This window comes from Rhinolophus ferrumequinum, chromosome 18 (assembly GCF_004115265.2).
Source record: "Rhinolophus ferrumequinum isolate MPI-CBG mRhiFer1 chromosome 18, mRhiFer1_v1.p, whole genome shotgun sequence".
In the NCBI taxonomy this organism is placed as follows: domain Eukaryota; kingdom Metazoa; phylum Chordata; class Mammalia; order Chiroptera; family Rhinolophidae; genus Rhinolophus; species Rhinolophus ferrumequinum.
The window spans coordinates 43,232,922-43,260,222 of record NC_046301.1 but is presented as its reverse complement, the minus strand read 5'-3'; the positions used below and the strand labels follow the sequence as shown (position 1 = coordinate 43,260,222).

Here is a 27,301-nt window from a genome sequence, read left to right as displayed (position 1 = left end):
ACTGTTGTAGCGTCTGGGAAGCAACAGTGGAATCAAAGATCTCTCCCAAGGTGCGTACATTCTCTTGGAGGAAGACAGACAAAAGCATAATAAGTAAAACGACAAATGATAACATGATATTATCCACTAATAAATAATAAATACAACTACATTTACCATCTACCGGGTGGTAGAGCTGGCACGGTTTTTGATAAATCGTCTGTTCCATGGGAATGACAATGAAGACTTTGGGATGACTCGGGGCTTCTGGCTTGAGCAACAGGAAGCAAACGTGTGATCTCAGGGTGGCTTCCAGAGGCGCTGACATTTACATGGGGACTGGAAGGACAAGTAGCACCTATCCAAGTGAAGAGAGCCAGGAAAAACATTCCATAACTAGAGCTTATACCAAGCTTATGGACAACTACCGTGTTGTGTGAAGTCTTATAGCCAGTTCAGGAATGCCCTGTCCTATCTAGCTTATCCATTATGTTCAGGATTTAAGGGTACAATGCTACATTTTTAGAAATTTTAAAAAACAACCTTGACTTTTAGCATTCCAAGAAGCTCCTCCTCCTAATATTGTGTCTTCTAAGAGGTTGATAAGTCTGCATTCCATGGCCTTTTCCAGTCGTTAGATTTAAAAAAAAAAAAAAAAAGTTGAATTGAACCTGGTCAAGGACAGAGTCCTGTGTCACACCTCCCTTCCTGCTGATATTGGCCCCATTAATCAACCCTCTTGGGGGTAGAGCTACAAATCAAGCCAACCGTAAGGTAATATCACACTGCCTGTGTTTCTCCATCCTGCTCCCTTAATAACAGCCCTAAGGATCAAACGAGATAAGATATGTGAAAGTGCTTGAATGTTCTCCCGAGTTACACAAGTTGTCATTATTTACTATAACTTGGCCACCAACTTCTGAGAATGGAGAGACACAGGGACTAAGGGAGCACCCCCCAGTCACAGGACAGAGCAACCAGGCTGTCTTTGTACCTGAATAAATGTGCTATACTGTTATATCCTGTATGGCTACCAAAGATATCAGTTTTGAGAGCTTGCCATTGCTCTTGACGTAACTTTTGTGGAGGTGAAACTAATGGTGAGAATTTGAATTGGTCCTTTTGATTATAACACTGAAATTAAATTTAGCAAGTTGTGTTCATGCCCTGGTTTTATATACTTGCATTTATCAGAAAGATTTTGATAAAAATTTTCTATACTTGCATTTTTTTTGGGGGGGGGGCAAAAGAAAACACTAAGAAAGCAGAATTAACTGCTCCTTAAGCCACATAAAATCTCTGGTGAACATAAACATGCTATGAAATATGTCCTGACTATAGGAAGAGGTGATAAACATTTGTCAAACACTAAAGGGAAATTGACATTAAAAAATATATACATACCTATATATACACACATACACACACATATATAATTTTTAATCCTGTGAAGTAGGAATTCCTGTGGCCACTTTATAATTGAGAACCTAGACTCAGAGAGGCTAAGGAATCTCTCCAAAGACACACAGCTAGGGAGCAAGTAGTAAGTCAGGACTTCTGACTTCAAAGTTCACCTCTTCTACTACGCTCTGTTTCCTCCTCAATCGATTGCACACATGTTTATTGCTGTCCTGCTATGTGCAGGAACCTGTGCTAGGTTCTGGGGATATAAAGGAGTAGAAACCAGGGACTCTGGTCTCCAGGGACTTAAGATCTAGAAGGGGGACCAAGGCATGCACCGAAACAAGCCGCAGTACAAGGTAGTAAATGATGACTGTCATGTGGGTGACGTAACACATTCGCCCTAGAGAAGTTCAATGGAGAGAGATGTGTGTGCGCTGTCAAAGGTCAGGGAAGGCTTCCTGGAGGAAGTGACATTTTATTTATTCTTTTGCATCTCTTTGGCCAATTCTGTGCCAGTCATTGTTCTAGGCATTGGGGACACAGTTGTGAAGATATGACACCCAATGTCTGTTTTTGAAGCTTACTCTGTGTGTGTGTGTCTCTGTGTGTGTGTGTGGTGTGTGTGTGTAAGGGACAAAAAGGATAAACAAGATAATTTAAGAAAGCCCTGGAGGCTATAATTTTTTTTTTTTAAGTAATGGGGGACTGGTTTAGATAGTTCTCTCTGAGGAAGTGACATTAGAGCTGATACTTGAAAGACAAGAAGCCACCCATGGAAAGAGCTGGCCCTGGATGTTCCAGGAAGGGGAACAGCAAATACAGAGCCCCAAGGAGGGAGCCAGACAGAACACGTGGCTGGAGCCTGGTGTGCAAGGGACTTGGACAGTGAGGGGCCAGAGACCATGCAGGGCCGGGGAGAGCCCGGCCTGAAGAGTATGGCTTTGGTTCCGAGGGCAATGGGAACTCGAAGCTGCATGCTCCTTGAAGACTGTGCAGCTTGGGATAGCAAGAAGGAGTACAGATGCGATTGGGGTCTTGAAAGTCCCTCTGTTCCTAGCCAGGAGGAGATGATACCAATGGAGACATAGGAGACATAGGAGCAGCGGTCCACCTGGATTCACTTGCAGCGTGTTGGACGAAGACGAGTTCATCAGTGAATTTTCTATGGCACTGGTTTCCTAGACACCTCACGCTTGTCTGCAGGGAGGGAGGGAAAGAGGATAAGTAGGGTCTTCTCGTTCTGGACTGACATTATCTACAAGTCTCATCAATACATGGGGATAGATCCTATTTTCCCTCCAAAGTACATAAATATTTCCTCATTTATAGTTATGTACTGACTTACACATGTAGGAAAGTGTAGACATTTTCCAAATTTCCACAAAGTGAACACACCTGTGTAACCAGTACCCAGGTAAAGAAACAGAACACAACCAGAACCCCAGACGGTCCCTCTTGTTTCCTGCTGTCACAGGGTAATTTCTAACACTACCACTTAGTTTTGTCCGACTTTGAACTTTACACAAAAACAATCATATTTGGTCGATATTTTGTGTCTGTCTCCTTTTGCTCTATGTGAGGTGCGTGAGATTCATCCATGTTGTTGCCCTGAATTGGTGACCATTCATTCTCATTGCCATGTGCCATTCCATTGTGTGAACATAGTACTGTTTATGCATCCATTCTGCTATTGATGGACACTTGGATGGTTTCCATTTCGGGGCTATTGTGAATTATGCTGCCACAAGCATTTTTGTACATGTTTTTGGCATACAAAGCATGCATTTCTTCTGGGTATATATTAGGAGTAGAATTGCTGGGTCAAAGGTTATGTGTATGTTCAGCTTTAGTAAATACTGTCAGCCAGTTTTCCGAATTGGTTATGTCAGTGCTGCTTAGTTTTAAAAACCAGACTAAAAATACTTCTTCTGATTATGTTGACTAAATACCCTGGTTTCTGATAACCTGTTATAGGTAGGCAGACATCTTGGGGAAAACCTGCTATGTAGTATACTGCTACATAGACAGACTTTTCAAATGACCACAGTTGGGCTAAATTGAGAAGGATGTATTTCTTGTATCAAACGGGACTCTGGTAATTAACAAAGCAGATTTAAGGACTTCACAGCTTGTGTGTCGCAGGATTTTCCCATAGCGTGGGCCTTTAATTTAGGAGAAAGGTACCTTCCAGCCTATTCTAGCATAACCACATTGAAAGGCTTGGGTATTGATGCTCGTCCCGCCAACACAGTAGCTGGGGAATGCAGTCTGCGAGCCTGAGAGAAGGGAGAAGATCTGGCTGTTCTCTGAGGCTACTCATAGGACTCTTCCCTCCTACCCACCATTCTAAAGGGAACTATGGAGATGGGTAAGTCCGTGGTGAGAAGGTTAAGGTAAGGTAAGGTAAGGAAGGTTAACCCTCCTTCCTTATCTGAGAGACGCCCACTGCCGACTCAGCCTTTGCTTTGTTCAGTGATGACCCTGGACACTTCCAACAGCACCCGAAAGTGAGGTGTACACTCGAGAGACATTCTATGCATAACAGGATGCTATGGACAGAGAAAACAAATAGATAACCCAAATGCATCATCACAACAGTGGGTACTCCAAATCTCAAAGGACCTGCTTCTGACAAGGCAACTCTTGGAAGGAGCAGATATTTAGTTATTGAATCCCTGTCTGTCTCCAAAGCACATGCTTTTTATTTTTACATTGCACCATCTCCGGTCTCCTAGAGAGCTCTTTTTCTGTGCTCAGTGGTCTTATTAGAGGCATTGGGAATACAGCAGCCACACTGTCTGAAGGACTCTGAGCAGCAACCTCTTATGAATGATGCCTAGTTCTCCGTGTAAAACTCACCTGTGCTAAATATGCTGTATCATGCGAACCTGGGCAAAGTGGAGAATTGATGACTATTGATTTTTACAGAGCAGGCATTAGTCTGAGATAATGACTAATGACAGCAATAAAGGAGTCTTATCAGCCTTACAGTTTATTTTAAAGGTGGGTCGGTGGAGGAAAGAGTACTGAATGAAACCCCTGGTTTTTTATCCCAGTTCTGCCACTAACCACTTCTGTGTCCTTGGACAAGTTACTTTATCTCTTGGATCTCTTTTGCTCACCTGTGAGATGGGACTTCCAGATTATATCATATTCTAGGTCTTTCCAGTTCCCCAGCTTTGCAACTCCATGTTCCTAAGAAAAGTCGCACCCTAACTTAGCATTTGTGACATCTACTTTGGAACACAAGAAAATGTCACTTTTTTGGTCTCTATGCACTGTGTTCAAAGCCTCAGAATCTAATGTGCAACATGTTTTAATTTCCTGGAGATCATGAATGTCTGCAATACTATAATATTATTATAATATAATAATGGTATTACACAGGAATAAGGAGCTCTTTTGAAGGAAGCATTAACTCCTTTAATAACTATTTATTGTTCATTCAATTGGCATCTGCAAGAAACTTAGAGTGTAATGGGACAGTAAAGGCATGGCTAACGTGAAGTGGAAGGTGGTGAGGGCCACGAAGGAGACATGAAAGAGTGACAGTTTCAGCTCATGTCTTCCACGTCAGGGAAGGCTTCATGGAAGGGGAGCCAACGGAGCTGAGAAATGAGTACCATTTAGACAGGTGAAGACATGGAGCGCCCTCCCTTAGAAGACAAGGTAAGGAGGGGACAGAGACACAGGTTTAGGGAGATGGTTTTGGGGTGGAAAGTAAGGGCTGGCTATAAGTAGGGTGACCATATGTCCTAGTTTTCCTAGGACAGTCTCAGTTTACACTTCCTGTCCTGGTGTCATGACTAACAGGGCCTCATTTCATTCCCAAAAAGTGTCCGAGTTTGGATGACAAGTTATAGTCACCATAGCTCTAAGTGATGCTCTTGCAGAGACCAGGTCCACACATGGCTAATAGGATCTGAGAGGTAGAAAGAGAGAGGAAGCAGGAATGCCTCAAAGGTTGCAGCTGGTTACCTGGTGAAACAAGTAAAATACAGTGGGGAAATGGCATTAGAAAGAGTCACTGATTACGAGGAATGTTTATGAATTCAGTTTTAAATCACGAAGATAGAGCTGGAGGGAGCCCTACATACCTTTGGGTCCAATCCCTCCTTTTACAGGTAAGGGGACTGGGGCAGAGAAACTAGACAGGACTAGCACCTAGGCCTCCTGCCCTGTCGTTTGCAGCTCTTGCCTCTCTCCCTCACTGTAATGAGTTGAAGAGTGTCCCTCCAAATTCATGTCTACATGAAACCTGTGACTACGACCTCATTTGGAAATACGGCCTTTACAGATATAATCAAGTTAAGATAAGTCAGACTGGCATAGTGTGGGCCCCTGATTTAATATGACAGGTGTCCTTATAAGAAGAGGGAAATCTGGACAGAGACACACAGGGAGAAGGCCATGTGACAACGGAGGCAAAAATTGGAGTGATGCATCTATAAGCTAAGGAATGCCGGGAGCCACCAGAAGGTAGGAGGAGGCAAGAGAGGATCCTCTTCCAGGGGAAAAGCCTTTTGAGGGAGCATGGCCCTGTGGACATCTTGATCTTGGACTTCTAGCCTCCAGAACCATGAGAGAGTATATTTCTGTTGTTTCAGGCCACCCAGTTTGTGGTCTTTTGTGATGGCAGCCCGAGGACACTGATATGCTTTCTGAGTTTTAGGTTCATGTGGAGTATTCAGGTGGAGCTGTCTGGGAGGCATGTGAAAATGTGGGGCTGGGATGCAGAGGAGGGGTCAGGATTTAAAACAGTCAGCGTTGGTAATGGGAAAGTGGGAATGGAAGAGAAGGGAAGGGAAGGGAAGGGAAGGGAAGGGAAGGGAAGGGAAGGGAAGAGGAGGGAAGAGGAGAACCTCTGAGGACAGGGCATGGAGAGGAAGGAGAGGTAGAGAAGGAGGCAGAGGGCACTGTAGAAAGGGCAGGAAGCAAGCCGAAGTGAGGGAGGGAATTCCAGAGGAGGCAGAGGTCACACTGGGAAAGGGGGCTAATTTAGCATTGAGATCATGGGTGACCTTTTCAAGATCGAGGGGGATCACTTTTTCAGGGACTTCAGGACAAAGAGAGAAATAGGGCAATAGCTTAAGAGGAGGGATTTTATTAGGCTGTGGAGAGTTGAGTATATTTCTGGGAAACAGTGAGGACAGGGTACAATCACAGATGTAAGCTCTTGTAGTGGGTGGCTATCGGATGGCCCTAGGCCCACGCATGCAAACACACAGATTTGGCACAGCCTACCCAGGATGCAGCCAACACTTTGCCTCAACTGAGCATGAGAGCTCCTTTGCCACCCCCTCTGTCTACCTCTGGGGCCTTGAGCCGTCCGCTAGGGGATGGGCTCTTGAATGAGAGTGGGATCAAGAGCAATTCAGTGACAGTGCGGCCCCTGGCGTGAGGAGGGGGCAGCTGCCATCGTTGGGTCTCGTCAGTGAATTGGAGGACGGCACAGGAGGCAGGGCACTGTCTCACAGCACTGGAGCCTGGGCCACGTCACGTGGGATGACTGGACTCAGCCGTCATGTCTGCCGGAGCATGAGCACAGCAGGCTCTTGGGAGGCAGAGTAGGTCAACATTTCTCTCAACCCTCACGTCTGACCCTGGCCCATCACCACCCTTTGTAAGCCTGGTAAAGGGAGGGAGATCTGCCTTCTCTGTACCTGACGGCTCTCTCCCACCCCTTCTTTGTTTGCCGAGGCTCCGGAGTGAGGCTAGCTTTTCACCTTCGTTTCTTCTTTTTCACGGGAGACACATGCCTAACTATGAATCACAGATAAGCTTTTAGGAAACACAGTGCTGTCCTTGGGAAATTGAGAAATTCTGGGATTACAGGCCAGATCTGTATGTGAGGGAGGGACCTGCATGTCCAGAGGTGCTTGCAGCCCTCACAACATATAAACTTGACTTCAAATTAATGTGGTTACGTATGGCATCCATTGAGAAAAACAAAGACAGGAAACACACCTCCCACCCTGGTGCCACACCACACGGTGCTCCATGACACATCAGACCCACGGCAGCTGCTCCATGACACGGGCCTCCTCTCTGGTAGAGGAATGCCGGGGCCCCAGTGGGAGACACAGCGTGGGCCACATTTCTGAGTAGGGTGTTAGGGTATCTGTGTGGACAGGCAGATGTCAGAGCTAGAATAACTACTGTGAAAAAAGTAAGAGTTTCGAGAAAGACTGAACCTCTTCCCTTTGTACCCGTAACTCCTTTCTGTCATCTTTCCTCCCAGCACCCCAAAATTATATATACTTCACCAGGATATTGTATTTTACCTTTTTTCTATATTCCCCTCACCATGTGTTAAGTATCAATGCCCATGGTCAACCGACGAGGAGGCACGCCAACCAAATAGGCCAGAGCCATACAGCTAGTAAATGGTGGAAGCAGGGCTTGAAGGGCCCATGACTCCAAAGTCAAGTGCTCGTCACCCTACAATGTCTGTAGTTTCCCCTTTCTAAGTGGAGCTTGGTTCTCAGTTGAGTGAGGGTGGTATGATGACATCTCCAGAACCTTAACGTTCAGGAACTTTATGTAAGACTCTGGTGGAACTAGCAAGTCATTCTGAGTCCCACAGGAGAGGATCACTGCTCTGCTCCTGGGTCCCCATGCTGCTTCCTTCTTGTTGGCAGTGTGGCCAAAGCACTGGGTTATGGTGTCTGGGATGTCACCCTTCTCCCAAAAAGGCCTTCTGCACAGCTCTAGGACCAGGGCTGGCTATTGTATTCTGACATCCAGGAACGGCTCCTTCATCAGGATGCCCTCTAGCTACTATACACAATACCATTGGAATGGGCAAGGAGTCGAAGCTAGGCTGGGCCACCAGGGATAACTCTCAAATCCACACTGACAAACTGGCTTCTGCAGGGGACTTCCACCACTGAGGTAAGGAAGGCCATCTGCTGAAGCTGTGGTACAGGGTTCAGGAGACTGCTACCATCACTGCTGCCACCCCCACTGCCACAATTGCCTCACAACACCCATGAATGTGGTGACCAGATACTGCAATGCTGTGGCAATAGGGAAGCCACTGCCACCCCAACTGCTCCTAACCCAAGTAAGTGTCTGTGACCTTGCTAGGCAGCAGAAACCATCAAAGCAGCCGGAAGGTGCCCTCTATCTCTCTTCCACCTCCCAGATCTTCCTAGTTCGTTGAATTGGCAGAATCTAACTTACTCTAGACTCCTAGCTGCAAGGGAGTCTGAGAAACGTAGTTTAAAATTTTCTGGCCACTGCAGTACAAGGAGTTTGAGATGGATGCTGAGTACCAAACCTCTATATTTACCATATATGGTGAGAAAAAATATTGCTTATAATAAATATTCCAAAAACTTTCTAAATGGTTCTGGATTCACATTTATTTACTAAAATTAAAAAAAATAATCTTATGTCTCTGAAGATTATGAGCATGTTCACATTTGTCAAGAGTCTTCTTAACCAGCCCAAGGGTGACTTTTTTCCACCAATATCACCATGGTAAAGTTCAGAGGTTTTCTCATCCATTGGGAGATTATATTCTAAAAAGAGTGACTCATTTTCATTTTTTATATTATAGAAACAATAGAAGTATTACTTAAGTCTGAAAAACATAGTAAAAGTTGTTATCTATAATCCTACATTTCTATCACAATAAGCACTTCACTCTTTTCACATGCATATTTACATTTTGTAAATGTAATGTTTATAGAATCTTATTTGGTTTTTTCGCCTAATGTGCCTCATAATCATTTACCATGTTACATGATATAACCACAGTTTTTAATGGCTCCATATTTCACTAATACATGTGTCATTAATTAGCCATTCCTGTCTAGTTAAACATTTGGACTGTTTCCATTAAAGCATTACTATAAATAATGCTTTGAAGAAGAGCTTCATGCATATTCAGAGTTTTGTGTCACATTCTCAGAAGTGGGACAACGGGCTAATATGTACTGGGTATCCATTTCAAAAAAAAATTTTTTAAAAAGGATATCCATTTTTAACTGAATACTAACAGCTTTTGATCAATGTGTTTTAAACATCAACTTTGGCAAAAGCAGGGAGTTCTTCTCTAGCGAACACTAAACACAGAGCTTGTTTCTACCCATCACGTCTTCAGCACTTGTCTTGGGAGCCACCATTGGCAGCTGTCAAAAACAGGGCAATGCTGCCTTGGCCTTGAAGCCTCTATTGACAAAGCTCCCATCACGGTATCTCAAATCCCTGAGAGCTGCCTGGGTTGCTGTGACACGAACCTTGGGACCAGGCAGAGGGTAAAGAGCAGGCGCAACATCTTCAAGGTCTCCTCCCTCTCATATCTCAAGGCCCAGTTTTCCTAACCAGAAGTCTTCTCTGAATTAGGTGTCTGGTGCTGTAGAGGTTGATCAGCTAGAGGCAAGTCTTCAGCTCTGGAACATGGACATTTAGACGTGCAAATGCCATACTTTCACGGAAACTTCCATAAACAGGTCACCTCCCTGCTTTTTCATTCCTTCTCTTTCCCCCAGATGGAGCAAGACAGTATTATTTAGGTTGAAATAAAGCAGCCTGGGTTACACTTTATTTAAGAAGCCAGCTTGGGATGAGTTTAAGATCTAGGAGGGTTGAGTCTTAGAAGACAGGAGGAGATGTAAGATTGCAGGCTGTTCTCTCAGCCACTTTGCAGCCCTACCCTGGGACTTCCCAGGCATATCATCCCAGAGGAAAATGTGCTAGAGGTGCCTCATCAGAAGGGCTCCATCCTGGTTACTAGTTATTGTCTTGGTCAGTCCAGGGCAGGGTGGATGTAGTCTCTTTGTGAGAATAAGGGGAAGAATAAATTTAGCTATTATGTGTTTGCAGTGAGAGAAAACATTTCGAAAAGGGTGTTCTCGAAGCAGCCTACAAGAGGGCCTTGTTTTGAGGCTCTCCACAGTATTTGACCTCGTGTTGCACAAAAGGAGGTGCACTGCTATGGCGCAGGGTGTCCTCAGTTCTAGAACTCCACTCCATCCCCACGTGCACCGCCCCCCCCAATATGGCCACATAACTGCTCCATAAATGACATTCGCAGTAATTCTCCCCACCTCCAGGCCTTAGGAATGCCAAAGCCTGCTGAGCAATACTGTTTGCAAAACCATGGGCTCTGGGGGCCTATTTCTCCTGAGCCACTGTTCCTGCTCTCCCTCCACCTCTAAACATACCCCCTCTACGGCCCGGCTGACTTTCCCCATGGACCGCCCCCCATTGCCTGCCCCAAGCGAGGCAGCACCACCTCGCTCGAGGTGGTACAAGTTCCCGGGACACCCCAACGTCTCCTCTCGCCCCCGTCCGGTTGCTTGGAAATTTGCACTGGACAGTGACGTCACACAGGGAGGCGGGTCCACACTGGCCCACACACCAATGGTGCGGCCGCAGCCGGCCTCTTCTTTTCCAGTGATTGGTGTCTTGGGCCCCTCCGCTCCACCCCAGCCCGCCATGGCGTCAGGCGCCGCAGCACCCGGGAGGTGGTTCCCACTTTAAGAAGTGAAGTTTTTCGCCCCCTCCCCCTCCCTGCCCACCTCCTGCAGCCTCTCGCGCCCTGCGGAGCTGGCGGATGGAGCTGCGCTGCGGCGGCGTGGGGAGCCAGGCTGTGGGGCGCAGGATGGATGGGGACAGCCGAGATGGCGGCGGCGGCTGCAAGGACGCTGGGTCGGAGGACTATGAGAACCTGCCGACCAGCGCCTCCTTATCCACCCACATGACAGCCGGAGCGATGGCCGGGATCCTGGAGCACACGGTCATGTACCCGGTAGACTCAGTGAAGGTGAGGCACGAGGAGACTTTAGGGACTGAGCGAGCAGAGAGAGAGCGCGCGTGCGTGCGTGTGCATCCCGCGCAAGAGCACCCTGAGGCAGCGCCCCGAAACCACGCGCTCCCGGCGCCGCGGCGCCCAGAGTCGATCCGCGAGCTGGCGTGCGCAGTTGGGGCGCTGGGGAGCGCGCCGTGCGGCTCCTTCCGCCCCGGGGCCGTACCCCCGCCCCCATCCTAAGCCCACGAGGGTGCCCAGCCCGCACTCCATACGGGCGCTCCCGCCGCGTTCCTGGCCAGGGCTGCGGCGGGGGAGAAGTGGTGAGCAACGCTGGCCTCGGTGGAGGCAGCGGGGTTCCCTACGGAGGCGATCGGTGCAGCTTTGCAGTCTTACCACGCCTGCCCACGCGATCCAAGGGTTTTAGGGTCCTGGCTCGTCGCTGCTTCAGCTGGCGTTCCCGCTGGCGCTCCTGGTGTCCGAGGCGCTGCGAGAGGCGTCCACGGACTTGTGCGGGATGGTGGGGGCTGCCCACACGTGCGCGGTTTCTGAGGGAGCTCGCCGCCGGGGAGCGCTAACCACACTCGCGCTGAGAAACGTGGCCCCGGCCGGGGCAGCTCTCCCTCCGGCCCTGGTGTGTGGCTTCTGCTTCCCGGGTGTTTGGGGGGTTGTGGGAGTGGCAGGGTTTCTCGGTTCTTGGCAGCTGTCTTGGGGGGTGCCGGTTCAGCGGCGCGGAACCCTTTTCTTTGGATTTCTGCACTTTTTCCCTTGGAACTTTTGGGCAGCCAAGCAGCAGAGTCCGTGAGACCTGCGGTGACATTTGCCTTCTCTTTTTCTGTTGCAGGGAAGTGGGCCGGCAGGGAGAACGGTGTGTTATCCAGCCCTTGCTGTGGGTTGTGTAATAGTCACTCACTGCGCCCGACACTTCTTCAGGCAGGTAGTTTTAAATGCATTTCTGCAAGGAGGCAGTTTTAGACAGGCAGAATTTGTCTGTTCGACAGAGAGCTGTCAAAAAGAGTAGTGAAAAGAGTAGTGGAGGGAAGTAATAGTAGTGTGGACACGTTGCATTTGTGTAGGCATAACTCATCTGATAATTCATGCAGCAAACCTGGGGATTAATAGATGAAGAAATCGAGGCACAGAGAGGTGAACTGATTAACCTCCCCAGGCTAACACTCCACCGTATCCTCTAGCTCCAGCCCCACTGTGCTTTGGAAGGCTGGGGGCCTCTCTAGGTGTCAGTTATCTTGAAAGGCAGGGCCCACAGAGCCCTGGCACTGGCAGCTGTATCTTATTGCTGATGCTGGCTCCACATGAGCGTTGTGAAGGCCAGAACGTCTAACTCAGAGGGTTTCCCTGCCCGGGGCAGCTCTCGGAGAGCTGGCAGTCAGTGACTAGAGAGGCACACGTCCAGGGAGAGAAGGCACAGGCATTTGCAGGGAGGTGAGGCCCGGAGTCTGTGCTGCTGGGCCTGAGCCATCACCCTTTCTGTCCCTCCAGTGTCCCTGTGTGGAATTAAAGTAATGATCCTTGCCTGCCAGGCGTGGGGGAGATCTACTCTCTTAGGTTTTCAAAGCTCCTCCGGGAAAGACCCTGGACAAATACCAGGTGACATTTGTGTAGGAAAGAATCCCTCCCATGTAATAAAATTCCCCATATTTGAAGCTGTTGTCTCAAGTGCCTTGGACAGAGTGTGGGGAAAGTCAGGAGCAGGGAGATGTTATCTCAACGGGCATCAGCCCCACTGGGTCGTGGAGATGTTCCTTCCGTCAAGGAACGACACCGCTTCTGAGGCCCTCGGCCTCTGCGTGGAGTTTGGTTCAGAGCATCCTTTTAGTTTATCCTTAGGATTAGAAAAAATTAGTCATGCCTTTTGAGCTCCCTTTGACAGGTTAAAGAGGCATTTGTCTCACGGGTTTAAATTGTGTGATCTGTGTTTAGTTTTTTCCCTGCCCCTTAGACACTGGTATGTTTTGATCCAGTCATCACTGTGTACTTAGTATTACTTCCTGTGGCAGTTTTCAGCCATGGACAGGTGAACGTAACATGGTGTATGTGGTCGAAGGAGCTGGTCTGGCTGTCACCTTATGGGGCTTTACTGTGACGTGAAGGCGTGGGTTCTCTAATGATTCAGTCTTCTGGGTGCTGGCATTCTAACTCTGACCCAGAACAATGACCCGTGGAGGTTCTTCTGTTTTTAAGCCCATAGATTTCGTTTTAAAGGACCTCTCGTTGTTCACTACAACATTTTTGGAAGGGGTAGCAAGGCTTAGTCTTGTATATTTTTTTCAGCTGAGACAGAGAGAGAGAGTGAAGTGGCGGAGCCCCTGTATAGGACCCCCGTGAGGCTGTAGCAGAATGCCAAAATCTGCCAAGGTCAGCACGGTTGTCTGTGCCGAGCCGGAGATAGCAGGGATGCATCCAGGCCTGAGTCATGGCGATGCTTGGGGACTTGACTGTGATCTTAAGTATTTTGGATGATGGAGACTGGGAGTGAGTCAGGAGCTCTGGGTTGGGTTTCAAGCCCTGCCCAGGACTTGCTTGATGCCGGAGGCACTGTGGTGTGCCTTCGTTTTGTCTGGACCAGTACAGTGTTTCTCCCCCTTTTAACTTGTCCCCCTTACTATGAACACAGAACACCCATTGTCCTCTTTTCTGTTACTTGAAATTGCAAATAATTATGTCAACTTGAAGCCACATCAATGTAAATTGTATCCTGGAAGAAAAAGTTAAGTATTATTTTATAAGGCACACATTTTTCACTTTGATGTCGTGAAGTTCAATGAGAACGTTGGGTGGCCTGGTTTTTCCAGTTTTTCTATCCTAGATGGTATGGACCATGGAATAGAGACCACGATGCGTGGTGGTGTGGTCGTAAGTGCTGAAAGCCAGCCTTGCTAAATGCTAAACATTACAGTATTACATACCTTTTTCCCGTGGAGTCCCATCCCACACTCCAATGTCAGTCACTTTCATGACCTGCGGTTTTCAAACTGTGGGTCATAACCCGTTATTAGCGGGATCAACATTTTATTTATTTATTTATTTTGGGGGATCAACATTTTACAAACATCTTGGCCAGAGTACAAGTGTGTATGACGTGCAGTAATGAGAAGCGTTGCTCCATGAAATTCTATTTGGGTTTTATGGGTATGTGTGTGTGTACCTGAATGGCTGGGTGAAGTGTACTTCTGGCTTAGGGTTATGACCAAAAAAGTATGAAAAACACTGAACCCGATGGTCACTAATATCAATCTCTGGAGCTCCAGCCATCAACAGCCTGTGATTACTAGATAGGCGTTTGGAAGACCCTCGGCAACTTTTCTGCCCCTTCCTATGTCTTCCTCTCTCACCTAGGCCCACGGTGGTGGGCTATGAGTGCTCGCTCACTAATCTTGAAAGGGCCAGACTTCCAGGAACCTTGCTACGGATTTTCTCCTTTAGGTTCCGAGCCCCCACCGTAGGACCGAGGGAGAGAACCTGGGGACTCTCTTGGGCTTTCGCCAAATGGTTAGCAATTACTTGTTCCTTTCCCACTGGGGTGGGCAGCAAGTTTTCCATGACCTTCTTCCTGGTGCTCCAAAGTGGCAAGTGGCGTAGTCACCTCGATCAGCTCTTGGGATAGATGTGAGAGCCCCTGGTCAGGAGTGCTCAAGACCGTGGGGAGAATGCCAGGTGGGTGGAGAAGGAAATTCCAACCCGATTAGGCATACCACTTGTAGACCATGCTGAGTCCTGTGGTGGTGAAAGCAGGAGCAAAAGGAAACAGGAAAGATTTGAAGCGAGGGAACTTCCGTTGACCTTTTCACAGCCCTTCTCTTGCTTTGCTTGTCAGGGAAACTGCTGTCCTGAACTCGGCTAGGAAGAGCCCTCCTTCCCAACCAGGGTACAGACGGCTAGGAAGAGCCCTCCTTCCCAGCCAGGGTACAGACGGAGGGCTGACAGCATTCTCTCCAGGAGTTGGTGGGGGCTGAGCCAGGTGGAAGCTTCAAGTTGACCTGGGGGTTTGTAGTGGGCCCTGCTGGGCTCTGAGCAGCACTGAGCCAGGCAGGTGCCAGGACGGCCCAGCATTCCTCAGACTTCCGAGTCTGCTCCTGATGGTTCTCAGCAGTGCAGGCTGACTGTTGGGAAGCGTGCTCAGGGGAGTGAAGGCAGCTGCCCGGAGTCTCCTCCTATCCACTTCATTGCTTTTGAAACAAAGTATAGTGTTGTTGATGCCATTCAGCTTCAAAAGGGCGTGAAATCCCGAATTGCTCTAGTTCCAGCAACAAAATTACAGTGATTTTTCTGTCTCTACCCCTGTCTTGTCTGCTTCGGATCCCTCCCCTCCCTTCTCTTCTGCCCTTCAATAGGAGGTGCTTTTTCTAAAAGGTGGGTTTGGGAAGGGTATGGAGTCAGAAAAGGAGCATTCTTGAACTTTTCTCCTAGTCTTTGTGTCATGGATTTCCAGGCCAAATGCTAGTACCCAGAGTGGCATGGGTGCCCTGTAGGCTTGCTGCTGGAGGGGTGTGGGCGGGGATCTCACCCAGTCCCAGAGTCAGCACTTGGCCCCAGATGGCAACTTTCCTGCCTGCTCTGGCCCTCTCTGCCCAGAAATGGGCAGGGGTAGGCTGGGGTGGAGGGCTTGGAGGGGAGCCCCTCGCATTATAGTGAGTAGTGAAGGTGACCTCAGGTGACCTCAGCTCCAGGAGGGAGAGGCACTTGGGGCTTAAGGGGGGGATTTAAGCGACTGCTTTGTTTAAACCCCACAGGGGTGTGAATATGGAGGTTGGGAAGGGGTGTCACATGGAGGGAAGGTGGTACTCGGTCCAGAATGCTTCCCATCCCTTTCCTGGTTTCCACTAGGGCACATTTTAGCTACCTGTGGCCATCTCATTTATGAGGGCTTTTGTCCCATTGCTCTTTGAAGCAGTAACCAACCTCAGGACTTTAGTCCCACTTCCCCTTTTTGGACAGGTGTGGGTTCTTGACCCTTTTCCAACTTCAGGAGGGTTGCCTTGCCCTGACCCACTGGATGAACTGTCTTGCTCGTATTGAATAAAGCCTTTGGCAATCTCTCTTGAATCCCAGAACCTTCTGGGTCTTCTTCTATCTCCCCTAGTACCCAACCTTTTCTTCTCAAAGAATTTCTATTTTTGTTTGTTTTTCATCTTCAAGGATTCGTCTGGCCCCATTGGTGCCGGCCATAGACACATCTCTACCCTCCTGGCATTTGTTAGTGCCCTCCAGGAGGGCGTGAGCTCTGCTTTACCCAGAGCCTGCCCTTCCTGCCCTACCCTGCCCTGCCCTGCCCTGCCCTGCCCTGCCCTCCCCTCCCCTCCCCTTTTTTCCTCTCCCCGCCTCCATCTTGAGTGTTCCCAGCTGACATTTTTCATAGGAGGGATGTGTCAAATCCCTTGCTCATGGTTTAACTGTAAAATCCTTCCCTCAAGCACCTTCTGAGCTGGGATTTCTCACCCATAAGGGAACTGCCTTGGAAAGATATACAGATCCCAGTCTTTGACTTCCTGGTTGAGCAGGACACAGCTTTTCCGAGTTTTAATTTCCTTACCTATAAAAGGCAGATACTGATTTTCTTCCTGCTTTCTCTCTTCCCAACCAACTTTCCATGGCTTCCTTCTTCCCTTATTTTGCCTTCCCTCTTCACTGAGTGCTCCTTCTGCCTTCCTGTCCTGTTACCGGTTCCCATCAGCTCAAACCCAGGCGCCTTTGGGCTGGGTGGGGGTGCCGCTGCCTTCTTTCCGTTACTTGACCTCCCTCGTATCAAGCTGTCCTTCCCCTTAGAGGCAGGATAGTGCAATGGTTGGTGCTTGGACCCTGAGCCAGACTGCCTGGGCCAGGTCCCAGTTTCCACTTAGGTGTGACCTTGAGCCAGTTTCTTCACCTCTCTGTGCCCAGTTTCCCCATCTGTGAAAGGGGAAAAGATGGTACTGATGTCACAGAGTGGCAGTGAGGGTGAAATCCTTACAGCACTTAGAACAGTGCCTGCTGGGTAGTGAATGCTCTGCAGGTGTCATCTTCATCTTCATCATCATCACCATGACTGGAGGCGCTTTTCCTCATTGTCTTCAGACTTTGGTGTTCGCTCACAGACCGCCTCTCCACAAATCCTGTCATCACCCCGAGAATGTCCCCTCTCGGTCACCACCTAATATTCAAGTCCCTCTATTCTTTACGCCCCTCACCTCAAGTTGATGGCCTTTGCCTCATGGGAACTTGTCCCAACCCAGCACCTACCTGCCTCTGGGATCTTAAATTCAGACGTTTCATAGCCTGGCCACAGCTGTCTCAGGGTCGCACTGTGCTCCAGCTGCCACCTCCTCTCAGCCCATCCCTGTCCTCCTCATCCAGCCTGGACACTGTGGCCCATCATTGCAGCCGCTGGGCCCTCAGTTCCTCTGCTTTTGTTTCTCCTAACACCGGCCTGCCCAACCCCTGATCCTGAACCGACCGTCAGGCTGCAAGCAGCGCGCCCTTCAGGAGAAAGCCACACAATGCCTCTTCGGTGCCGGTGCCGGTGTGCCCATGCCTCTCGGGCCCTTAGCCTGTCCTTCCACGTGTTCTGGTCAGGCTGCTTCCATCCTCCCCAACAGCTGCTTCAGATCATGCCCTTGTTCCTCAAGCCCCCACCTCTCCACTCTTTCGCCCTCTGCATGGCATCTTGCTTCCGACTTCCTAGAGGAACCAGGACCCCACTCAAACTCATCTTCCTGTCACTGTCCTTCCAATTCTCCCTCCATCCCCTACCCCTCCACCTACGTAAGGTAAGAGGGTCCTTCCTTCCTCTTGGGTGACTTAGCGAGGGCGGGGAAGGGCGATGTGTGGGAACCACCCTCACACCTGGAGTGGAATCCTGGCTCCACACCTGGGGCACACTGCTTAACCTCTCTAAGCTCAGTTTCCTCGTGTGCCGAGTGGGGACATTAATACCAACACCTACCTTATGGGGTTGTTGGAAAAATTAAGGGAGCCAACATATGCAGAGCTCTTGCTGCTGTCGTGCATACATTCTCGAAAAATGGCCATGATGGTAGTTATTTTGGTTCTCTCTCTCTCTCTCTCCCTCTCTCTCTCTCTCTCTCTCTCGTAACCGAGTTCCATTATCTTGATCCTCCCCCTCCCCCAACTGGTTCCTTCTTAAAATCATTTATCCAGGTCCAAGCCTGTCCCATCTAAAATTAACAAATAAACCACAGACATCTAACCTTGACCCCCACAGGCCCCAAGTAGCAACTTCTTTCTTCATGGAAACAAACTTTTGTTGCTGTTCTTTTTTGTTTTCTTCTTCTTCTCTCCTTAAAATAATAGATGTTATGAAAAGATCATTGACCCTTGGCATGGACTCCCTCCCCGTGTCACCCCCAGGCCTCTGGTTTTTGTGCCTCCCACTCCACTGAAACCTCACCGAGGCCGCTAGTCAGCTCCTTGCTAAACGGAGTCATTGTTTTCCTTACCCCTCTGCTGCTGTTGACCCCACCCTGCCAAGGGCACCTCTGTGAGGGTGGCCCTGCGACCCCGAGACCCCACAGCGCTCTCTGTTCCCCCTTTGGGTCTGCTGCTGCTCCGTCCCTTTGACCCCTCCTGGTCTCCCTCAGCACGCTGCCCTCCACCCTCTTCTTCCCCCAGGACACACGTCTCAGTTTTCACCTGGGTCCTGATAACTCGCAGATCGCTGTCTGTGGTCCAGTCCCTCCGGGAGCTGGGTATCCAGTTGCCTCACAAACATGTCCACTTGGCTGCCTCGTGGGCTCCTCGGCCTTGGCATGTCCAGGGTGGACACCCCGACCTTCCCTCGGCCTGCACTTCAGCTTGGGCCCCGTCTCTCAGGAACGTGGTGGTCATTTTGGTGGTCATCTTCAGCTTTGCTGCCACCCCTGCCCCTGCCACCTCTCTACCCGCCACGTGTGTCTGTAATATCTCTTGAGTTTGTTGTCTTCTCCCTACCCCCAGGACTACCACCTCGGTTCGGGGGCCTCACTCAGCTACCTTTCATTGACAGCTTACCTGACCACCTGACTCACAGCTGAATACTCCCTGCCCTCCTCTCACCCACACTTCCCTGCTTTGTTTTTCTCCACCGCATTCATCACCTTCTAACACACGATACTGTTTACTTCTATTGATTATTTATATATTTTGTTTGTATTTATAATATCCTTTATCTTGTTTATGGTCTGTCTCCCCTTATTTGCATGTAAGTTCCCATTGGGCAGGAATCTTTTGCTCTTTTGTTCTCTGGTACATTCCCATTGCCAGAAACAGTTGCCTGGTACATAGTAGGTGCTCAGTGAAGTTTTCGTTGACAGTTACCACCAGTCATTCATAGCCGGTCCTGCTCACTCCGGCCTCAGAGCCCTCCAGCTTCCTGGTGGACTGGTTTCCACATCTTGAATAGGGAAGAGGAGCACTGCCCGTGCTGCCCACCGTTCAGGTCTACTTACTGCGTCTAGGAGGAAAATGCAGCCAGGTTTGCAGTGAACAAACCTTTCTACCATTTAAAAATTATAAGGCTCTCTGCAGGTGCCAGGTCATGGTGTATATTATCAAGTTGGGATCCTGATTGGAATGGAAAATCCAGCCCCTTCTCCAGGGTGTAGCAGAGCCTGTGAGGGGGGCTAAGGAGCAGCCTTCGCCTGCAGGTCACAGCAGGTGGTGTCTCCCCACTTCATGCTCTCCTAGCCTTCCCCGTTGCCTTCAGAATAAATCCCGAACTACCTTGTGTGGCATGCAGAGACTCAGACCCTCCTTCTCTGGCATGTCTACCAGAGCAAGACACGAAAAGGTATTCTGTAAATGGCGGTTAAATGAATAAAGACACAATTGTTTTAAAGAGGGGAAAAAAAGTGAAAAAAATGCTTTTAAAACTGCTATTAAACAAATACTCGTTTTTATTTTGTTTTGTGTTGTGTTTTTGTTGATGCCATAATGTGTCTTGGCCACAAACAGATTTTCTCTGCCCTTTTGTTTGTCCTTTTTTAGCGGTCGGACCGGCAAGCCACAGTCATATCCTGATGAGATTATGAATTCACCTGGCCACCCACTTCATTCATTCCACGGGAACCAAATGCCCTCCCTGCCAGGCTCTGTGCTAGACAGCGGGTAACAAAACTAAGTCCTGGCCCCTGTTCCCGGAGCGTGTTCCCTATAATTAGACGCTGAGCTTCGATGACAGAACTGGGTCCCTCTGAAGAGAAGAATGGCCCAATTTGATATTTACTTTCAAATGAGCATAAGGTCTGGGGTGTTGAAGCTGGGGTCCTCAGGCTGCCATCTTGAAGGTCTGGAGCCTGCTGGAAGCATCACGCGATTTGGGGTACGGTTGTGATACTCAGGCTTCTCTGCTGGGAATTCTTGAGTTGGCTCCTTGCTCTGTAGAAGACAGTGGCCATCAGTTGTACACCCTGCCCCCGCCTTCTCTTCCTCACTCCTGAGGTTGTTAGTCATTCTGAAAGCCAAAATTGGCTCATATAAGGCACTTTTGAAAACATACCCCACCCTGCCAGTAATCCCAGTCAGTAGGGAAGGGCCGTTCGTTGTCTGGTCACTACAAGGTGTTTTGGTTTCACATTCATGCCTTTTCTCTGAAGGGAAAACAAAACATGTTGAAATAGAAATCCCAGCAGCAGCTTGGTTGAAGCAATTGTTGCATCACAGGTTTAGGAAACATCTGGCCATTGTGGGTCAAGTTGGGGGCCGTAGCTTTGTGTCACCAAGAGGACTTCCTCTGTGGCCACCAGCCTCTGGATCCATAGGGCGCATCCAGTGAGAGACTCAGAAAGCTGGGGTACCCTGAGGTCTGATTGGCAAACACCCCTGACCTGATGATCTCATCGTTCCCTGGTATAACCATAAAGGCTACACTGGAGAGGCTGCTGTGAGCAGGGGCTGGGGAGGGGGGTGTGGGTGTCAGACTTGTGCTGATTTGGAGGCTCTAGAAAGGGCATCGAACCTGGGGCGAGGTGCAGGCCCCATGGATTTAAGTCTTGGTCCTGCCATTAACCAGCTTTGAAACCTCGGGGGAGTTGTTTCTCTGGGCTGTTGTCTGTGTCTAGTAGACTAATATTAGTCCCTTAGAATAATATCATCGGCTTATCGATTTGACGGGTCTGTTGAGAAGCTCAGGTGGTATCACGTTTGTGGATGGCTTTTGTAAACCTTAGCATTCCCAGCTAAAGGCAGATCGTATCAGAGACAATGTGCTTAACTATTAAGAGTAGAGTGGTTCAGGTTAGCAGCACAGGTGCTAGGGCCAGACTGCCGGGGTGGCGCCTGGTCAGGTTACTGAAGCCTCTCTCTGCCTTATTTTTCTCATCTGTAAAATGGGGATAGTAATAGTACCCACTTAGAGTGTTGCTATAAGAATTAATTATGACACACCTAGAATAATTGTGTTAATAGTGTTAATAATAGTGTCAGGTACATGGTAAGCACTCAATTAATATTAGCTTCTATTATCGTTGTTGAAAGTGTTATTACTTGAATGGCTGGTTATGCTTGTATGTTGCTATTGCAATTGTATATTGCAGTACTTTTGTATTGTCTCAACCTATATTCTGTCATTTGATCCTCTTAGCTGTCTTCTGAAGGTGGGAAAAGGCATGTGCTCTTTCTCATTTCATAGATGAGAGAATTGAGCTTCAGAAAAATAACATGCCCTGGAACTCGGGCCTCTTTCTGCTACACCAGAGCTGAAGGGGGAGAATCGAGGAAGAGAATCATGTAGGAGCAAGGAAGTGAGGTGCTGGGGTGCAGACTCAGATGTTCATGACGGCAGAGCCCTTGAGCTGGGTTCTGAGAGAGGAGATGATGGGTCCCCAGCTGCGTTCTTGGGAGGGAGGAACTGGAGTCAAGGGAGTACCAACAGGAAATCAAAGTAGGGCATGGAACTTAGGGCTCTAATGTATAGGTAGGAGCTCCTTGGTCATCTATTCCATTATGGAGGACAAGGGGATGATGACAAATGTTTATTGCCATAGGATATTTTTGGCTCTGTCTGGCTTCTCTCTCTGGAGCAAATTGCAGCTGCTGTTGGCACCTCCTCATTTCAGCAGGGAGTTCAAGTTGGACTCAGTATAGTGAATTGAGTGTGAACTGGCCTGAGTCTTCCTTTCCAGATCACAGCATAAAAATGACCTGCTGAGAAGAGCACTATCAGAGTTTGTTGGTCTGCTAGGGCTGCAGTTTTCTCATCTAGATAGGGAAGAGTAACAGTGCCTGTCTTGCCCACCTTTCAGATCCATTTACTGCATCTAGGAAGAAAATGCAGCCAGGTTTGCTGTGAACACAGTTTAAAAAAGTATAAAGCTCTCTGCAGGTGCCAGGCCATGGTATTTATTATCAAACTGGATCCTGTTAAACAGGTGAGGTTAGCTCATTGGAATGGAAAATACAGGCTCTCATTCCAGGGACTGTAGGATTCACAGCAGCTGTGTGGCCTTGGACACTTAACCTCTCTCCTGACAGTGTCTCCCCTCTTTTGGATAAAGACCAGGGGGCCCGACTGCTGGGGAATGAGCAAGAGCCAATTATACTGCCGGCGTGCTCAGAAATATATTTAACACTGAGAACGTAGGACCTGCGATGAGAGGAGCTGGAACAAGCCACGGTCGTGGAGGACAGCTGTGTGCCCAGGGTACTTAGGGCCCAGTCATCTCTGTGGGGTTATCATTCTGTATGCTCACTTTTTTAAGTGAGTCTGCCCCTTTGAGTACCAGGCAGATGAGGCTGGGGACTTTCCCACCTTGGTCCCTGCCATCTCTGTTTCCTTGTTTGCTCGTGATGCTGACAGAGAAAAGTTAAGAGGGGTAGGAGGTAGGACACAGATGCCTTTGTCTCGGGGTCCCCCGTCCTCCCTTCCTTGTGCCACCCACATAGAGGGATTTGTTAATGCCTGGTCTTGGCCTGGGCCTGGCAGCAGGCACAGAAGGTGCAGGGTGGGCGCCTCAGCCAGTGGGCAGCCGTGTTCGCTGGGCACACACCAGAACTGCCTGTGACTTCCGGCGCTCCCCTCCCTGGAATAGAGGATGTCCCAAGGGTGACCTGGGACTGTCGAGAGCCTGGATTAAAGGAGCGGGGTGGTTGGGCAATGATCCGATCCAAGAAGTCATACTGGAGAGGTGGGGAAGCCTTTCCAAAGCATAAGATGCCAGTGTGTGTGCATGTGTCTGAGAGGGTGGATGGAGGGTGAGCCCAGGGTGTGTTTTTACTGAAGAACCAAGATAGTTTTTCCTGAGTCACTGTCTCCACGGCTTGTTGGCTAGATGTTGGCTTGTGTTAGTCTGGTTCATAGAAACATCGCTACCTAGGCAGAGTTGAAAGAAAGGCATTTGTAAAAATGCACCTTCATTCCCTGGTCTTCATTGATTGACTCAATGAATCAAGGAGTGGGGTTAAATGGGGTGTGGCTTTGTGTACCTTGTGCCAGGGAGCTGGGAGGCTGACAGCTCTGAGGTCTTTTCCCACCGAAGTCCCGTCTGAAACATTCCTGTCAGGGTTGACGAGCCTGACCTCAGGAAACCTGAACCCTTGTTGGGAGGCGTACAGAAATGGCTCCTCAAGGAAATACTATCTCACTATGTATCTTAGACCGAAGGAGACGTAGACGTTCGTACAAAGCTGTACGATTCTCTCCGACCCCCAGAATGTCACATCCTGTTCCCAAGGTGCCTGGCCATCATCAGGACACTGGTATGCCCCCTAATCCTCTGATTTTGGGGTTCTGCTCTGAGCCTTCTGCCTGCAGAATCAGCTGAGAAAGTTTTTGTGGTTTGGGGTTACCACGCAAGACCTCCAGGCAGGATCCCCCTGCTTCTGACTGTTTCTCCTGCTTCTCCTTCTTCACCTCCTCCCCCAACCCCGCTTCTTACTCCTCTTCTAAAATTTTATTTCCCTGTTTGGCCACCAAACAACTATCCAGTGGCTTCCAGGGAAGCCCAGCCTCCTCCCTGGGTGGGAACTTTCACTGCAGAGCCAAAGACCCGAGGAAGGAGGAAACACGAAGGAAGGGAGGAAAGCGGTTATGCCAAAGGCCTTTCTGCTCATAATTGGTTCTTATTTAATGGGTGGCATCAGTGGCACATGCCAGCTTGAGTAGCAGCGAGATAAGTGGCTAAAAAATTAAATACAGCCTTTTTTTTTTTTAAATACAGCCATGGGATTTGTGGAGGTTTATGGTTTGCCTGAGTGACCTTTACCAACCCAGGCCACAGTCAGTAGGATGATGAGAGAGAGACTTGACAGACAGCGTAGGTGAGCTTTCCGACGGACAGTGATTGATCTGGAGCCCGGAGCCCTGGGACCTGTTCTTGACATTCAGATTCATACGTCATTCCTTGTTGCTTTTTAAAGGCAACTGTGTGGCTGAACATTTTTTCCTGCCCTCTCTTTCCTTTTAGTCTTCCTTTCTCCAGTGGAGCCTCCTATAAAATGCAGAGGGTTCAGTTCTCTGGGCTTGTCCATCAGCCTCTAGGGATTTTGATAAAGGGCCTCAAACCGGGGAGGATTTTTCTCCTGACATCTGTATCAGTCCAGGGTTTGGACAGACAATCCTGGATCTCGCAGCTTCTGGAAACTGAGTCCTGTTTCTCCAAAAGGCCAGTGTGGTGACATGGGCAAGAACCAGCTGACCCCAAGGCCAGCCCTCTATTTCTGTGTTGGCGGATTCCCCTGGCACAGGAGGTCATTGTTACTAAATCTGTTTGCTGGGTGTTTTCAAGGAGGACTTGTGTGGGCCTTTTTCAGTGTCTTTACAATGCTGAGCTGTTACCCAGTCAAAATAGTCTAGATTTGATCTGGTTGAAGTTACACCACAGAAAATGTCCAGGAAGAGGGGTTGTTAGTGAAAGGACTACAAGCATAAAGTGTGTATGAGACTAGAGAACTCTCTTTTAGTGTAATTGTATTAAAAATAATTTTTTTCCTTTGAATCTTGGCTTCTCAGACAATCACTATATTAATATACATTTATTCATTATACAGGCCAGGAAGGGTGACATGTTAAATGAACTTCAAAAATAACTGAAGATTTATAGTGAGCCCTTAGAGCTTCAAGAATATCAGCTTCAGAAATGACTTTTCATGATAAAAACAGTATAACAATAAGGAATATATTGACAAGTTGGAATGACTCTTAGTTCCTTTTCTTCCAAAACAAATCTTTCAAGTTTTGGAAGGAGGTAGAGAAGAAGTTGAAACTAGGTTGTCGTGATAGGGTGCGTTGTTGGTACAATTTTGGCGCTGTTCCCTCCACAGGCCAGAAAATGTGCCCCCCCGCCCCCCGCGATGCTTTCCCTGACCTTGGGAAAGAATTCTTTTTAAACTTCCCTCGAAGTGTTTCTTCCACGGGTCTTTTGTATTTTGTATTTTCCATTAATCCAAATCATAAGAATGTTTCTGAAATTCTCCTTCACACCCTAAAATCTGAAAGTTACCACAAAGCTGGGCTTTTACTAGAAGCTGCTTTAAACTGAAAACGGATATCTGATCTTTGAGCAACCGCAGTTTAAGGGACAAGGAAAAGTTTTGTCAACCATGAACTGGCCACGCGGGGTGTTCTTGAATGAGGAGGGCAGGGAATGAAACATGGAGAAGCAAGGCAAAGCAGAGTCTTCCTGCATATGTGCGCACAGAACATTGATATTTGCATTTTAGGGCGAATCGTAATGAGCTTAAGATGACCAGAGGCGCACCAACTGAGAGACTCTGGAAGAAACACTTTACTTGTCTGAGTCTCAGTTTCTTCATCCATAGAATGGAGAGATTGAACTAAAACTAAATGGTTTCTTAAGTATCCGGTTCTAAAATTTCCACTCCTTTTTTGCCCAGGGGGCAATATAACTTTTGGACATCCTCTTTTGACTTTGAATGCAAATTATAGACTTACAAGCACTTTTTTTTTTTTTTTTTTTTTTTTTTGAGGAGTAGGAGGAGGAAGCTAGGAAGACCCCTGTCTGGAATTCTTCCGGAGGCTGAGAAGCAGGGAGAGGACCCAGCTGCCGATATACGATGTGGGGGCCCCTGCATCCCAAAGTGTCTGCTTAGAAATTACAGTTTGTTTAATTTACTTGAAACCTCCAACTACAACACTTAGAGACGGCAAACCATGCATTCAGGCAATTCCAGAAATGCTGAATGGCCACAGCCCCACTCTGGAATCAAGGGGAGCATGGAGCAGATGCTTCTGGAAGGCCCTCTTTATAGCTCTCTGATTCTTTCCTGACAGATCTTTAACAAATCTACTCCCAGGAAGCTGAGTCATTGAGGGGATCGGAGATAGCCAGCAAGGTTGCCAGTAGCACAGATGGGGTTAGTCCAGGCAATCTGAGCATTTTGGGGGAGCGTTGGAGGGAGTGACAGGGTTAGGGGAGGCTTGCAGCAGTGTCTCCCATCATGGTGACAGGAACACCGTTGATCCCCATGGTTTGCGCTCCCTTTAGATTTCACAGTGAGAAACCTTCTCCTGTTTCATCCACCTCATTCCTTCCCTCCATTCCTTTTCTGTTCACAAATCCAAGGCAGGCAGGCAGGGCTGGACAGACTGAAACACAGCACGAAGGATAAACATGGACCTCCTGTGCCATGGCTTTCCGCGCTTGCCGTGGGCTCTGTGTCCTTACGCTTCTGTCCAGATTCATCTCTTGGTACTCAGCAGGCTGCCAGGGACACCAGCCTCCTCAGGGCCTCTGTCCCTATCCCACAAGCCACTGTCTGTGCCCCCACGGAGACCCTTTCTCCGATGCTTCCTTCACCTGCTTGACTCCTCTCAGCCTGCAGGTATCGGCTTCGAGGTCCCTTCCAGGACCCCTCCCCACATCTAAACTAGGTCCCCTTCCTCCTTTGTTCTCTTGTAGCACTTAAGAGTTTGTGATTGATTGTTTACTTATATGACTTTTGGTTTACTCTCTCCATCCCCTACTAGACTAGAAATTCCTTCAAGGCAAGGACTCCATACCTGCTCTGCTCATCCCAGCACCCCTAGCGACGCACTATTCATGGTGTAGGGAGAACCTTTTGGTAGAACCACGCTGTTGTTGTACGAGCTTGAGGCTACTGCAGTCTGGCCACTCACTCCAGCCCCAGCACCAATCTCCTTCTCTCCTAGAAACCCCTAGTCAGACAGCTGTGTTTTAATCATAGATCTGAGCTCTTGTTTCCAGGACGAGG

At 48.6% G+C, this 27,301-nt stretch overlaps 1 protein-coding gene across 2 annotated transcripts in view; it reads left to right on the top strand.

Annotated features, from left to right (window-relative positions):
* Positions 1-10,875: 10,875 nt before the first annotated feature.
* The window catches only part of SLC25A37 (solute carrier family 25 member 37), a 35,861-nt gene continuing 19,435 nt past the window's right edge, over positions 10,876-27,301 (top strand). Inside the window, exon 1 of one of the 2 annotated variants that reach the window (XM_033134123.1) lies at positions 10,876-11,158. In XM_033134123.1, the coding sequence (XP_032990014.1) occupies positions 10,949-11,158 (210 nt within the window). In that variant the 5' untranslated portion in view covers positions 10,876-10,948. The remainder of the gene's footprint in view (positions 11,159-27,301) is intronic. The other variant, XM_033134124.1, reaches the window with a different exon arrangement.